This window comes from Herpailurus yagouaroundi, unplaced genomic scaffold (genome assembly GCF_014898765.1).
Source record: "Herpailurus yagouaroundi ecotype Mexico unplaced genomic scaffold, PumYag 205, whole genome shotgun sequence".
Taxonomy (NCBI): domain Eukaryota; kingdom Metazoa; phylum Chordata; class Mammalia; order Carnivora; family Felidae; genus Herpailurus; species Herpailurus yagouaroundi.
The window spans coordinates 3,502,499-3,516,397 of NW_024412436.1; the positions used below are offsets into that span (position 1 = coordinate 3,502,499).

At 47.0% G+C, this 13,899-nt stretch overlaps 1 protein-coding gene across 11 annotated transcripts in view; it reads left to right on the forward strand.

Annotated features, from left to right (window-relative positions):
* Positions 1 to 13,899, forward strand: part of SELP (selectin P) — a 40,211-nt gene that overhangs the window by 12,782 nt on the left and 13,530 nt on the right. For 6 of the 11 annotated variants that reach the window (XM_040451602.1, XM_040451600.1, XM_040451601.1 and 3 more), the window contains exons 4-10: positions 771 to 878; positions 1,330 to 1,515; positions 2,255 to 2,440; positions 3,036 to 3,221; positions 4,702 to 4,887; positions 6,535 to 6,720; positions 10,648 to 10,833. In XM_040451602.1, coding sequence (XP_040307536.1) covers positions 771 to 878; positions 1,330 to 1,515; positions 2,255 to 2,440; positions 3,036 to 3,221; positions 4,702 to 4,887; positions 6,535 to 6,720; positions 10,648 to 10,833 — 1,224 coding nt within the window. The remainder of the gene's footprint in view (positions 1 to 770; positions 879 to 1,329; positions 1,516 to 2,254; positions 2,441 to 3,035; positions 3,222 to 4,701; positions 4,888 to 6,534; positions 6,721 to 10,647; positions 10,834 to 13,899) is intronic. The other 5 variants (XM_040451604.1, XM_040451608.1, XM_040451606.1 and 2 more) reach the window with 4 other exon arrangements.

A 13,899-nucleotide genomic window follows, 5' to 3' on the forward strand; every position in this document is an offset into this window, starting at 1 on the left:
CAAAGAGTCTCTTGTAGGAAAGGAACCTCAGCCCTTCTCCACTGGGACTCACTGAGAAGGGTGTGGCTAGTCAGTCGTACTCTGCACTACCTAAGCCTGGCATATTTAGGCCCGTGAAACATCTCTCCATGGGATTGTTTGTCCTGTACCACGAGGAGGTCTTAAGCGTCTCATGTGGTTCCCCTGCCCCTCCACTGTGCGGCGATGGGCACAGATTTGAAATCAACAAACAGTGGAAGGCTTTGGCCCTAACCCGGGGCAGGCTGGCCTCAGAGAAGTCACTTGCCTGAGGTCCTGTAATAGTAGGCAGCAGAGCCAGGACTCTGATGACATATGTGTGACCCACCCCCCCCCCCCGCCCCGCCACATCTGATGCCCAGCCTTTATGTTGTAATGCCCATCATAGGGGTTTCTGTAATAATACAACTCTATGCATATTCTTGGTTAAAAAGCCACAATCTATTTTGTACCACATAGAGGAGTTTCTCTGTCTACACATCGATCAGTGGCTCTTTGTCTCTCTGGGCTACACAAAGCAATCCCTCCTTAGACAACAGCTTAAAATGGAAGCTGTGCAATGCTCTGGTAGGCTCCCACAATGCCCTTTGCAGGGAACAGGCTGGCGCTCCAGAGGACACTGTAGTTTTGTGTTGCTTGGCTAGCTCAGTCTTATACCAAGAGGGGCTGGGTCTGTGGCTTGGAAAGGAATCTAACTTCTCTTCACACCTCCCGGGAATGCGTACCATGCTGACCCTTTTGCATCCGTGCAGCGTCCTGCCAGGACATGTCCTGTAGCAAGCAAGGAGAGTGCATTGAGACCATCGGGAACTACACCTGCTCCTGCTTCCCTGGATTCTATGGACCAGAATGTGAATATGGTGAGGGCGCGATTTTGTTGATATTATTGTGGCCTTTGGTCTTGTGCCGGAGGTGGTCCAGGAAGCAAATCATGTTGGAGACTCTCCAGGGGGTAAAGCTCATCCTGGTCCTCTCTGGGGTCAGTCGGTCAGCCCCACTCAAATTGTCCCAAGACACACCCTCTGGGTGAAACCTTTTATCCGTAGACCATTGGTTCAAAAAAACCTACACGGTAAAAGGGAAGCAAAACAAAGGCTGATTTTGCTTGCCTGAAATAAAAACCACTGAAAGACTGATTATATCCCAAGATGTAGCCAATACAAAGGAACCAAGTAAAGATGACCAGGTTGGGTTAGACTGGGCCCAGAAAGACAGGATTAAGAGGGTCATACAAATAGTTCCAACGTCCAGCAAACCTGACGTTGTCTTTAAACCTGCAATGAAAAGAAAATTAATGTTTTGTCCCCACAGTCCAAGAGTGTGGGGAATTTGGTCTCCCCCAACATGTGCTCATGAACTGCAGCCACCCTCTCGGGAACTTCTCCTTCAATTCAGAGTGCAGCTTCCACTGCGCTGAAGGGTACGAATTGAATGGACCCAGCAAGCTGGAATGTTTGGCTTCCGGAACGTGGACAAATAACCCACCGCAATGTATAGGTATGTGGACCCTACTCTTTCCATCCTCGATGACGACTAGAAAATAAGGGGAAAATAAGCTTTCTCCATTAAAAAACACGAGCGATTGGGGCGCCTGGGTGGCTCAGTTGGTTGAGTGTCCAACTTCAGCTCAGGTCATGATCTCATGGTTCATGGGTTCGAGCTCTATGTCCGGCTCTGTGCTGACAGCTCAGAGCCTGGAGCCTGCTTCGGATTCTGTGTCTCCCTCTCTCTCTGCACCTCATGCTGTCTCTCTCTCTCTCTCCCTCTCAAGAAAAAAAAAAAAAAACAAACCTTAGAAAAATGTGAGAAATAATGAGCATCTACATTCGATGGGGAATTCTGATTTTTACTACTACCCATCAATGAGAGTGACACTGATTTTGATTTTCATGTTTTGCATCTATAGAGTGAGGTGATCACCTTAACTCTTGATTCTCAGGCAAAAGCGTCACAAAGGGACCTCTCTCCCTTTGCTAACTGCAAAGTGAACAGTATAATAATGAGGACTTAGGGGTTGAGTCTTATTAATTTGATACTTTGACCTTGCTTCTTTAAATGCAAAATGGGGATGTTTGGATCTTTCCAAATGGCTCCTGAAAGTACCATTGAACCAACCAGGTGTTTCACCTTGCCCATCACTTACAGAAAGTGCAGACGGCTGCTGGGGCATCCTAAGGTTTCACAGGTGCTGGGCATAACCCAAGGGCTCACACCTTTGCTCTGTGGTTGTTTGTAGCTGCCCAGTGCCCACCCCTGAAGACTCCTGAGCGAGGAAGCATGACGTGTCTTCCCTCTCCGGAAGCGCCCCAATACCGGTCCAGCTGCCACTTTGCTTGTGAAGAGGGATTTGCATTAGTTGGGCCGGAGGTGGTACAGTGCACAGCCTTGGGGGTGTGGACAGCCTCACCCCCAGGGTGTGAAGGTGAGTTTCTGGTGGTTGGGGATATGCGATATCTACCATGCCAGTCCTTGCTGTAGGTACGGAGGACGGTGGGGGTCTATGGATAAGCTGGCCTGAATCACCACAACTTGACTCTCCTTTCCACCTGCCACTTAGTACATCAGGATGGGAAAAGAGGGCCAGGCTCCAGAAAAATCAAGAGGCTGATCTGACTACAAACAAATTTAAAAAGTCCTCCCTTGGCCCAAACTCAGAGCCCTCAAGCAGTTTTCAGAATGGCTCCATTCATAAATTTCACGCAAGAGGGAAAGGATGGCCTCTACATCCTTCTAGTGTCTTCTAGATACTAGAAGACCTACCACAACAGGTTTATAGAGATAAAGGAATAGAGGACATTATAAAAACCTTGGAGGAGTCTTTTTTTTTTTCTAAGATTAAGGTCACCCTGTGGATGGATTGTCCAAGTCTGGACAAATCATCATTAGGGTCTCCTGACCCTTACAGATTCCTAGCTCTACCTGGATTTCCTGGAAGTTATATCATTACTTTCCAGCTGTGGGTCTGGGTTTTCTCCTTCCTTAGTATCTTTCTCTCTGTCCTTGGTTGTTCTCTCTAGTTGTGCGGTGTCCGCTCCTGGAAGCCCCTGGCAAAGGAACCATGGACTGTGTTCATCCCCTCACTGCCTTTGCATATGGCTCCAGCTGCAGATTTGAGTGTGAACCTGGGTATCAAGTGAGAGGCTGGGACAATCTCCGCTGCATTGGCTCTGGCCAGTGGACCGCACCCTTGCCAGCCTGTGAGGGTAGGATTTTCCTTTAGTAGCCCTCTTCCACCCAGAAAGGGGCCATGGCGCAGTGGAAAGGCTCAGGGTAGCCTCCTTCAGGTTCTGACATTGGAACAGTTTGTTTAGCCTCCAGGAGGCATGGTTTTCTCATCCATGAAATGAGCTAAGGTGCTTTTGTGAGAATGAAGTATATAAAAAGCACACAGTTAAACAGCACATAGAAAGTAGCTAGCGTTAGACTGGGCATTCAATCAACCTTCATTTCTGCCTCGTTTTTTCCCTTTCTGCCTCACTGGCAATACAAGCTGTGGGACAATGTCCTCTACTTGAGAGGAAGCCAGAATGGTGGCTATTAGGACAAAGAGGGGGATTCCCCATTAGCGTTTGGAGGTGACTTTGACAACGGAGCGAGGTGCGCTGCGTCCACAGGGGCTGTGATGCAACCCTAGACGGTTACACAACAGCACAAAGCTGAATTCTGTGCAGTTGCCTCCTGCCCTCAGCTTCTGAGGCAAAGAGGGTGAATAGGGGAGCAGGAAATTGAAGATTGGATTAGTGAGTGCCCAGGAGATGGAGATCACAAGCCCAACTCTGCTACCGTCCGGATACAAGACGTCAGGGAAGTAACTCATTCCGGAACCTTCCTTTTCTCATCTGTGAAGAGAGAAGCTCTGGAGGATCTTTGGTTCTTTGATGCTCCGATTCTGTAACAACCAGAGGTCTAAGCCCAGGGTGTGATGGTGGTCTTCACACTCTGAAAAAAACCCAGGAATAGCCTGGAAATGAAATGCTTTATCAAGGAAGCACATGAGGAAACTGGTCTGTATCAGAGCTAAGGCCACTCAGGGCTCAGTTCTGTGCAGGAACTGTCCTTGGCCTGCACTCGCTTGGCAATTGAAGTCTGATGACGCTGACATCCTGTGTTTCAGAGATATGGCCCACTCAGGACCATTTTATAAACCTAGCTAATAGGATGTCAACAATAAGCCATGTTATTTCAGCTTTTTCCTTAAACGTCCAGCCTGTTATATATCTCCTCCTGCCTGATCCAGTTCTGCAAATATCATCAGTAAATATTTGAAGAGTACCTTCGAGGTACCAAACATGGCCAGGCTGTGGGACGCAACTAGGAACGGCTAAGCCCAGCCTCAGGGAGACTGTGGTCCAAGGGCAGGACCACAGCAGTCTCCGCACAGTGCAGGGGCTGTGGGGAGCACACTAGGGGAGTCCCTACCCCTGAGCTGCTGGGAGGGGGGCAGTCAGGGAAGGCTTCCTAGGGACAGTGAAGTCTAAGCTGAGATCAAAGGGCAGGTGAGTGACCCAGGCAAAGAGGGCACGGGAAGGTGTTCCAGGCAGTTTCCCTTTTGGAAAAGGGAGGATTCAGGGTTCTGAATGTACTGATAATATGGGTAGGAAGACGCATCTCTTGAGTGGCTCTTGTGAGAGAGAACTGAGCCCTTCCATGACCCAGTTTCAGATGACAACTTTTTCCATTTAGCCATTGCCTGTGAGCCACTGGAGAGTCCGGTTCATGGAAGCACGGATTGCTCCCCACTCTCGGGACCGCTGCCATACAACACCAGCTGTAGCTTCCGTTGTGCTGATGGCTTCAGGCTGAAAGGAGCTGACATGGCCCAGTGTACTGACTTGGGACGGTGGACAGCGCCCGCCCCGGTCTGTGAAGGTAATGTGACATCGGCACGTTCCTTCTGTGTCTCTCAGCTTATTATGCAGTTAGCAGTCATTGATTTATTCCTCAGACGTTCACTAAGAACTACCCGGCCCTTTGTGCTGGCCCCAGGGATGAAATGGTGAGCAAAACACCCGTTCGTTACAGCATATTGGAACTCAAGGTGAAGGTTTCACCGACTGAAACCCGCTGAGTGGGTTGGCATGAAGAAGATGGGACTGGGAGGAAGGAATGATGCGTGAGGAACAGCGTAGAAGAGTAAGGGGCAGGGCGTTTAGTCTAGTTCTGTCGTTCCCTGGCAACAAGGTTTTGGTCTCTCAGAAGTTCAGTGTCTTCTGTAGAGCGGGAGGATTATTATCTGCGTCACCTACGTGCCTCATTACTGTTGTGAATGAATGTGGGTAAAAAGCAAGCTTGAAGTTGCTATGAGTTGAGGGTGCCTCGGTGGCTCAGTTGGTTAAGCATCCAATTCTTGGTTTTGGCTCAGGTCACGATCTCACGGTTCGTGAGTTCGAGCCCTGTGTGGGGCTCTGTGCTGACAGCGCGGAGCCTGCTTGGGATTCTCTTTCTCCCTTTCTCTCCGGCACGGCCCAGCTCGTGCACTCTCTCTCTCTCCCTCTCTCTCTCAAAATAAATAAATTCACTTTAAAAACTCCTATGAGTTTTACAAACATATGCAAAATGATAATAATGTTACCTTATAAATTATATGTCTGTGATCTGATTTTACAAAGTGACCTTCTTTCAGTAGTTCATGTTTTCAATATTTTGCTCTTATAGGAGAACGAAGACACAGGGAAGTCATTAGGATATTATTTTTACGAGGGGTACCCCACACAGAAGTCAGGTCCCAGAAGTGCAATGTTGGCACTTCACGTTGCTATTTACTGGGATCTTTGGGCAATTGATGTGAATCCCCTGCATCTGTGCTGACAGCACAGAGCCCGACGTGGGGCTCGAACTCACAAACTGCAAGGTCATGACCTGAGGTGAGGTCAGATGCTTAACCGACTGGGCCACCAGGTGCCCCTGTGGATTGATTTTTTGCTATTCATTTTGATTACATACTTAGCATAGACTCGTGGGTCCAAAAGTATGAGGTTTAAAAAATTATTCCTGCATATTGCCAAAATGCTTACGATGCCTCAGAATTTTCTTCATAAAATCCTTCAAGTGCCATTGTGCCATTTCTCATCCTCCGGTTTAAACATGCCCCGTTCAGAAATCCCTGTTCTTATAAGGGAAGGGAAACAAAAGTCATATAAAAACAGGGAGGGGGACAAAACAGAAGAGACTCAGAAATAGGGAGAACAAAGTGAAGGTTACTGGAGGGGTTGTGGGGGGGGGGGGGATGGGCTAAATGGGCCAGGGGCACTAAGGAATCTCCTCCCGAAATCATTGTTGTACTCTATCCTAACTAATTTGGATGTAAGTTTTAAAAAATCAATTTTTTTTAAAATTAAAAAAATTTTAAATTAAATTCATTTTAAATTAAATTAAATTCATAAATTAATTTTAATTTAATTAAAATAAAAAAAAAAAGAAATCCCTGCTCTTGGCGCTAGACGGGATTAAGGGGTCAAAATGAACGAGAGCTTGTGTGATCCCCTCTCCTCACTCCCTTACTTCCTCACCTCTCAGCGCTGCGGTGTCAGGATCTTCCGGCTCCAGACCAGGCCCAAGTGAACTGCTCCCACCCGTTTGGAGCCTTTCGGTACCAATCCACCTGCAGCTTCTCCTGTGACGAGGGCTTACTCCTGGTGGGAGCAGGCGAGCTTCGGTGCTTGGGTACGGGGACCTGGAGTGCTCCTCCCCCACAATGCCAGGGTAAGCTGAGTTCTCTCCAGCGTCTGGGAAATCCAGGGTAGGCTGCATTTTAGTATATGTGCTGCCGAAGTGAGCACATGGTAGGCTGCATTTTAAAAGGCTATATTTTCGCGGCGGTGACTGTCTAGGGGCCAGAAGCTTGAAATGGACCGGAAAATTAAGAAACACTTTTCGTCTTGTGACCCAGTGATCCCAAATGCGGGGCCAGGCAGGTGACACCAGTGGCAGGGTATCTGGTAATCAGAGCTAGGGAATTACCCCTGTGCACTCCTTACCAGGACCTTTACTAGGACCTGGAAGCCTCTATCAGGAACCAGGTAGACTGTTCTCACGTGGCTGAAAACAGTGCCTAGAAAGGCCAGAAGGAAAAAAAAAAATAGCTTCAGGATGGCTGTATCAAGGCTGACCCAGCACTCTGCTCCTGGGAACCATGGAGTATGACCTCTGGGTATAACAGTGCAGTAGGAGAGGCAGGATCTACAGGTGCTGCAGATATCCTCCAAGATCTGCATAGAAATGGAGAAATAGACTCAGGGTAAAGTGAAGAGTGATGTAGAAGGAAGCAATTAATCTATAAATGCAAGATTACAGGATCCTCAGTAGAGGAAACATGCATATTCAGCCTCAGCATGTATATCCACATTGTATGGAGCTGAAAAGAAAGCCAGGGTAGTCTGCCAATATTTTAAGAACCAGAACTTTCTCTGGTCATTTGTGTTTGCCAACTGAAGAACAGATAGAGGCTTTTCATACCCCTCGTGCCTTTTTCCACTCAGTGCATCCAGTTTTTCAGGCTTATGGCAATTGCTTTTACGAAGCAGGGTTTTCATTTATAAAAGCTACGGAAGGGGCGCCTGGGTGGTGCAGTCGGTTAAGCGTCCGACTTCAGCCAGGTCACGATCTCGCGGTCCGGGAGTTTGAGCCCCGCGTCAGGCTCTGGGCTGATGGCTCAGAGCCTGGAGCCTGTTTCCGATTCTGTATCTCCCTCTCTCTCTGCCCCTCCCCCATTCATGCTCTGTCTCTCTCTGTCCCAAAAATAAATAAATGTTGAAAAAAAATTAAAAAAAAAAAAAGCTACGGAAAAGTGAGAAATAAAGAAACACACACAAAACAGTCGTCTTAAATACTCCCAGCCTGAGATAGGCATGGCTGGCATTCTTTTTGACTTCTTCCAAAATTTTCCCCACTCATTTTTCCCTCTATGCAATTAGTATTTTCGTGATGCAGATTCAATTTTAATAATAAAGTCAAATAGGGATGATACTAGATAATTCTGCATTGTTTGCCTTTGCCTGTCACTTTGCACAGGCTTTCAACATCTGAGTGAAAGCAGGCAGACACGTGTTTTTAATGAAGAAGAAACCACTTGCTGTTCAGGTCACACTCAAGTGCACACACAGACACACACACACCACAGCTAAGTTAGGACAACAGTGAATGAATGAATGAATGAATGAACTCAGCAGAGTTGGATGTCCTGCACTTCTAGGCATCAGAGAGCAGGCAAGCCACTGGTGCTGGGGTTGAATATACCTTCCAGCAGGGTCTGGAAAGACCAGAGCAAGGCTTGTGATTTCGCCTTCTCGGCTTTAATCCTGGCTACATTGCAGCCTGGATATATTCCAAAGTCCATGGAACTTTGGGGAAGAACTTGGAGTCCCCTAAGAGGGTTATCACAGGGATTAGAATTCTTCCATAGAATTCTATCACAGTAATCGGAATTACAGTTCGTTGCCTCACATTGTCCTGCCTGTGTTTCACAGCAACGAGGTTGACACTCACCACAGCTTCCTGTGACCTCCCAGTTCCCTTCTGCTTTTAGTTCTTTGTTTACTCCGACTGAACTTTCTCCTATTATTGCTGGGTGAGATCAAGTGAAATACCTGAATGTGGGCTGGGCAGGAAGGCACCACGAGGCTTGCAATCCACTGGCTGATGTAAGACTTATGAGAGAGTGTTATCAGACAGTTTCCCTTTTCAGTGTCCCCTTTGCCCTGTTGCCTTCTGACATGCACCCCAGCTACCAGCAGACACGGCCACAAAAGCTGGACACGGACTCCAGGTCATCGAGACCCTCCTTTGTGTCCTTACAGTCTTCTTGTCTCCTCTCCTCTCTACCACCCACACACTTACACACTGAACACAGAAAGACGTTTCAGGTGGCAGAAAATGCCTAGATCTTTGGGAAAGTCGATCAGACCGAGGAGAATGTACCTGGAGAGAGGAAGAGGTGAAGGGAAGAGAAAGGTATAAAAACTGCGCTTGGAACCTCAGGCAGTTCAAAGTCAGCGGCTGGAGAATGGCCCCAGGTTCAGCCCTGCTGTCACTGACTATGGTTCTGTCAAAGCAAACAGTGAAAAAGAAACACCCTAAACCATACGTTTTCTCAGTCTTCATTTTTAAATGTCACCACGTTGAATCTGGACTTTATAGTTTCATTAGTTGGCAACTATTAACATTTACACACAGAGTGTTTTTGCTTTTGTAAAAATTTTGGAAGGTATGCAATGCTATTCTCCACATTTTCTTTTTTGAATTATTTAATTTAATTTCATTTAATTTCATTTTATTTTATTTTATTTTATTTTATTTTATTTTATTTTGGGGGGGCAGACAGAGCATCCCGAGGAGGCTCCGCTTAGCACAGAGCCGCACACAGGGCTCAATCCCATAACTGCGAGATCACGACCTGAGCTGATATCAAGAGTTGGATGCTCAACCGACTGAGCCACCCAGGTGCCCCTATTCTCCACATTTTTAAAGTGAAGAGATTGAGGCTCAGAGAGGTTAAGTGACTTGCCTAAAGTCACAGAGCATGATCTCCAACCCAAGCAAATGCCCTGGAGCCTCAAACTCTATCTGCATAAACTACGGTAAAGAGCCATGAGATCTAATTTACCTTTCTTTGTAGGTGAACATGTACAGTCACTGGGGCTGGTCCCTGTAGGATGACATTGGTGGAAAGAGCTTTTGCAGATGGCCAGTTACGTTATGTGCCTACCGCATGTCAATGACTTAAAAAATATTTTCAAACTTAATTTTTACATATGATTTAACTAGCTTATTATTTTAAAAATAAGCTAAAGGGCTGAGGAGCCCTGCAAGGCAAGGAGTATTATGTTTCCCATTTCATAGATGAAGCAACTGAGGTTCAGAAAAGTCTAGAGACACATTGCTAATAAGTAACAGAGCCAGGGTTTAGACCCGGATTCTTTATACTCCTTGGTTGGGGAAAGTAGATTTTGTGGGAGGAGAAAGCATTTTACTTTGTTTTCCTACTTCCAGTCATTTGTCATTGTTTTCTGGCAAGGTCACTAGTCCCTTTCTGAAGATGTCAAGGAAGCAGCCACTTCCACTCCTGTGCGGGGACAACTGAAATGAGCTGTGTCACTATCTTCCCAAAGCACCAGTTCCTTTTCAAATGACCTTGAGGGACTCCTGGGTGGCTCAGTCAGTTCAGCATCTGACTTTGGCTCAGGTCATGATCTCACAGTTCATGAGTTCAAGCCCGATGAGAGGACATCCGGCTCTGTGCTGACAGCTCAGAGCCTGGAGCCTACTTCTTCAGATCCTGTCTCCCTCTCTCTCTGCTCCTCTCCCACTCACGCTTGGTCTCTCTCTCAAAAATAAATAACATTAAAAACAACAACAGCTTTAAAATGACCTCTAAAGCTCCCTGTGGGTGAAGGTTCCAGAATGACAATCAACTGTCAGTCGCTATTTTATACAACCACGACCTCTACCTGGTGATAAAGCGGCATGAAATTCAAACGATCATTTCTAACCGAATGCTGCCCCTGTGGATTCAGCACGCACATGCACACACACACACACACACACACACACACACACACATGCGCGTACACGCTGATGTCAGGTTGCCGTGTTCTAAAATGATCCTTCTCTCCTGTACCATGCTCTGGGTAGCCTTTACCTGCACACCTCTGCTAAGCCCTCGGAATGGAACAATGACCTGTGTCCAGCCTCTTGGAAATTCCAGTTATAAGTCCAGATGCCAATTCACCTGTGATGAAGGATTCTCTTTATCTGGACCAGAAAAATTGGATTGTGCTCCATCTGGACATTGGACAGGTCCCCCACCAACATGTGAAGGTAGGATCGTGGGTCTGTCCTTTCTTACGGCTTCTCGGATAATATTATAGAATGAAGAATCACCAGGGATTCATGTAAAACTGTTCTTAAGCTAAAGGAAACACACTCTCCACAGAGCATTGGTAATCTCTATCTCTCCCTCTTTGAATATTCTTCTAACTTAAAACATTGCACAGTTTTATAAAGCATTTTAATTGTCATCATGACACTTGATGTTTACCACCGTTCTGAAATATAACGAGGAAAGGCAGTATCCTCTCCATTTTCCGGAGGAGAAGCAGAGGCTCAGAGAGGTTAAGTAACTCGCTGAAAGTCATAGGTTCACAAGTGATGAAGTTCAGCTATGTCCCTGGGACTTTTACTTCCTTATCAAGTCTTTTTCTGCGGATTTAATTTATTCCTCCATGCACCATCCGTGAGCACTGTTAACGCCTAGGCACCGAGCTTATGCAAGGATGCGGATGATTTCATCCTGGCCCCTTGAGGATCTCAGTCTACTCGCGCGCCTCTCTCCTGGCTCTGCCTCCATGTGGATTACGAGGTCCTTGAGGACAGGAACCATGCCTTCTTCATCTTCGTGTCCCTGCAGCAATTAGAATCAGTGGCTGTGTGACAAATGCCGCTCAGCTGAAGCTTATCATTGACTGGTTACATTTGCTCAAGCACAAGCCCTGTTGCCAGTGGATTGGAGGAGCTGGATCCCATCTATCTTTGTCTCCCCCAAAACATCTGGCTACGAGTTCCTAGCATGTAGTGTGCTCTAAAATAGGAGTTTGCTGAAGTAATTAATTCATAGCTCGCATTTACTTTCCAAAGGCACCAGTGGCCCAAGTTATTGTTCAGTGTGCTCAGTAATAATAAGACCAGCACTAATAGCCAATGTTTATTGCTTGCGTAATAAGTAGCAGCTATTTCACAGGCAGGATCTCATTCAATCCACATGACAACCTTGAACATGGTTATTGTGATCCCCATTTTAATGTTTATTTTTGAGAGGCAGAAAGAGACAGAGCGTGAGTGGGGGAGGGACAGAGAGAGAGGGAGACACAGAATCCAAAGCGGGCTCCAGGCTCTATCAGCACAGAGACCGACGCGGGGCTTGAACCCATGAACCGTGAGATCGTGACCTGAGCCGAAGTCAGACGCTTATCCTACTGAGCCACCCAGACGCCCCACAACCCCCATTTTAAAGAAGAGGAAACGGAGACTTTGAGAGGATCCACAGCAGGCAAAGGCCAAGTAGGTGGGCAGTATGGAGCTGGACTCCAACCCAGGTCTCACCTGATTAAAGGGCTGGTGTTTTCACAACTACCCTGCACTGCCACCCTGTGGCAGCATTCCGAAGTCCCTTGTCGGTCTCCTAAGGGCGCTCTTTTCCACTGGCCAGGTTGCCACTCTAAGGGTTGAAATTGACTTCAGAGATGGCAGTGCCTGGTGATCAGACAAGAGAGAATGTTGATAGAAATCTATTAGTTATATGGAAAAAAAAAAAGCTAAAATATCGTTTATTCCTTCTTGTGAAATGAATGCTAGATTAATACCCAAAGAACTGTATCGCTCTTCCCCAAAGTCCTGAGCCATAAAAGTCCCATCACACTGTGGGCTTCAGTTTTCTGGATTCCAAAAGGAGAGGAGTGGACGCGATCATGTCTGAGGTCTCTCTTGTGGTCAAGAATTCTGGGGTTAAAGACGTAGAATGCTGCCATCTGCTGTCAGAACGCTATACTACAGGCACCTGAGGAATCTAGACCATTTACGGGGGATTAACACTAAGGGTTTGTGCTTCCTCACTTGGTTTTCATTTGCTCATCCACCTATTCCATTGACATTTACCGTGAGTTCTGTTTTCCCACATTCTGTGGTAAGGCTAAAGAATAAAAAAACGCCTAAGAACTATCTCACTAAAATCTGAAATCATACATGCAACCACTATGGTTGTTATAACTCTATTCTCTGAAGCCCGTCCCCCCTCCCCCATACACACACCTTGCCAGCCCCCTGTCCTCCACGAGAGGAGGCATTTGCCCCCCACCATGCAGACCAGCCCCACCTGAACCAGTCCTGACCACGGACAGCAGCCTTAGCCAACAGCAGGCCTCCGATTCCTCAGCCTTGTCAGAGCCTGATCTTGAGCTCTGGTTTTTGGGCCTGTGTTTGCACCCCACTCTCCAAATGCATTCTCTAGATGTGGGCAAAGAGTCCCTCTTTTTTTCTTACGTGCCTGAACCCCTAAAGTTTTAACCCTTCAACATTGACCCCGGAACCCTGATTTTTGCACAGTTTTGCAGCATCCTAGGTTGTATCGGAGGGGTGTGGTGTGAGGGCCACCAAGTTAGCATGGCCAGTGTGGCAGTGGAACGTTCGGTCTCTCACGTCAGAGTGCAGTAAGAGATTTCCTTCTTGAGTGGTTCCGCAGACATTTCCTTTCGAGTTAGAACACCAGTTCCTGGCCTTCTGGGACTTGGGCGCTGCCTGATATCCCACTGTCCTCACTGCCTTAGTCCTCTGGGACCCAGAGTCCTTTCCGGAGTTGCTTACATCTGGTTGCTATGACCCTCAGGTCCCCAACTGTCGGGGCACTATCTTGATTCAGACCATGGCTCTCCTCATCACTTTGACATTGACGCTCTGGAGACCATATTTGGACGCTGGACCCAACTCCTAATCATCAGCCTCCCCCTAGTGGGGAAAGGAGGTCCTTGTTCCAAGTCCCAGTCCCAGCTCTGCCCTTTCGGCCATGTCCCTGCTCACCCAAGTCCTATAATATAGCACACAAGTACCCTCTAAGCTCTGGCCTGGCTTGCGTCTCTGTTTTTCTCTCCACTCCTCCAACATTTCTCTGACTCCATGGGGGTTCCAAGTGTTCATTTCGAAACTTGGAGTCTAGAACAGCCAACTTGGTTAAACTTATTATTTACACTGTATCTTCTTTCCAAAAGTTTCCTGACAGAAACGATATCTAACTCAAAAGAGATAATACAAAGAAACAGAGAAGAATTAACTAAATCTGTCTAAAATAATACAAACCAGTATGCTGTCAGTTGACGACAGAGTGCCAGTGGACCC